This window comes from Octopus sinensis, linkage group LG14, assembly GCF_006345805.1.
Source record: "Octopus sinensis linkage group LG14, ASM634580v1, whole genome shotgun sequence".
Classification (NCBI taxonomy): domain Eukaryota; kingdom Metazoa; phylum Mollusca; class Cephalopoda; order Octopoda; family Octopodidae; genus Octopus; species Octopus sinensis.
This window is the reverse complement of record NC_043010.1, coordinates 3,324,767-3,326,642: the sequence shown is the minus strand read 5'-3', so window position 1 is coordinate 3,326,642 and position 1,876 is coordinate 3,324,767. Positions and strand designations below refer to the sequence as shown.

The following is a 1,876-nucleotide window of genomic DNA, read 5'->3' as shown; positions in this document are numbered from 1 at the left end:
CGATAGAATAAGTACTAGGCTTACAAAGAATAATTCCTGGGGTTGATTTCTTTGACTAAAGGTCGTACTCCAACATGGCTACAGTCAAATGATTGAAACAAGTAAATGAATAAATGAAATTAATGAAATATATTTTTGTCAAGAAAATATACATTGCACATATTATTTCAAAGAGTAGGTCTGTTTTGTTGCTTTGAAAATATCTTATGTGGGAACTAATTTCATATTGCATTAAGTTGGCTAAGTTCTTTAGCAATTTTTGTATTCTGTCTAACTATAATCAGATTGGCTCATTTAATTTTTGTATTGCTTTATCTTCCTTTTTTTGTTGTAAGAATTATTTGTTTCTCTTTTCAAACTATCGATTGATTAACATCCCTTGAGTACCTTCCATTTATTCAATTTCTGTGCATCATTCCAGGTGTAAGAACAGGTACACAAAAATTTCATTTAAGATAATCTAATATTTGTTTATAGTGAGATCAAATAAATTTTGTTTCATTGCTTTAAGTAAATAAATAATTTTATTCTTGGTTCATACACATACAAACATATATGTGTGTGTATGTGTGTGTATTTATGTATGTATGTATGTATGTATGTATGTATGTATGTATGTATGTATGTATGTATGTATGTATGTATGTATGTATGTATATATGTATGTATGTATGTGTGTATGTATGCATGCATGTATGTATGTATGTATGTATGTATGTATGTATGTATGTATGTATGTATGTATGCATGCATGTATGTATGTATGTATGTATGTATGTATGTATGTATGCATGCATGTATGTATGTATGTATGCATGCATGCATGTATGCATGCATGTATGTATGTATGTATGTATGTATGTATGTATGTATGCATGTATGTATGTATGCATGTATGTATGTATGTATGTATGTATGTATACATGCACACATGTGTGTATATGTGTGCAAAGACATTTGTAAACTTTTGAAAAGCGGTATTTCAATATGGTTTCTTTTGTTTTTGCAGGTCAGCTGGAACAGGTCTTCAACATAGATAACGTTTGTTTATCTCAACAACCTATTACTAGTCAAAAAAGTAATTTCAAAGATTGTAACGATGCAAAAATAATCCGAGTAAACAGCCCTAGTTCATCATTGCTGTGGAATCTTCCCATGAGGAACAGTTTTAATGTTTACCCTAAATCTTTACCATCAGCACCAAAAGCACCCAACACATAAAAAAAAAAAGACAATGAAAGAGAGACAGAAATAGAATGAATGAGAGAATGAGAAAAAGAATACAAATATTCTTAGATGTTTTCTGACAGATATTTCTGGAAAAACAAACAAAAGATAAACTGAGGAGAAAATACTATCTTTCTAAGAATTATTTTTATTTTAAACCAGCCCATTACCTACATTATACAATCTATTATTGGTTGTGTCTCTAGACTTCTATTTCCTCAAGTGTATATATATATATATGTACATACATTATACATATATATATATATATATATATATATATATATATATATATATATATATACATACATTATACATATATATATATATATATATATATGAATATCTATGTATGTATATATATATATATGTTTTAATATATATGTATATATATATATATATATATATATATATAATATATATATATATATATATCTTTATATATATATATACATACATATATATATGTACGAATACATACACATTTACATGCATATATATATGAAATTAGTATTTCTTCCCAGCAGTAAACATGACCATTTTATATAACCATGAATGTTATTAAGAGTATAAAGAGAAAGTCTGCAATTTTTATGTTTTCAAGAAAATGTTAATTGTAAACTTCTGGTTTACTATAATCATAATGTTA

General features: G+C 26.1%; 1 protein-coding gene across 1 annotated transcript in view; it reads left to right on the top strand.

Annotated features, from left to right (window-relative positions):
* LOC118760832 (protocadherin beta-15-like) overlaps positions 1 to 1,246 on the top strand; it is a 120,151-nt gene extending 118,905 nt beyond the window's left edge. The window contains exon 4 of the mRNA XM_036509251.1: positions 1,010 to 1,246. Within this exon, the coding sequence (XP_036365144.1) occupies positions 1,010 to 1,221 (212 nt within the window). The 3' untranslated portion in view covers positions 1,222 to 1,246. The remainder of the gene's footprint in view (positions 1 to 1,009) is intronic.
* Positions 1,247 to 1,876: the final 630 nt, after the last annotated feature.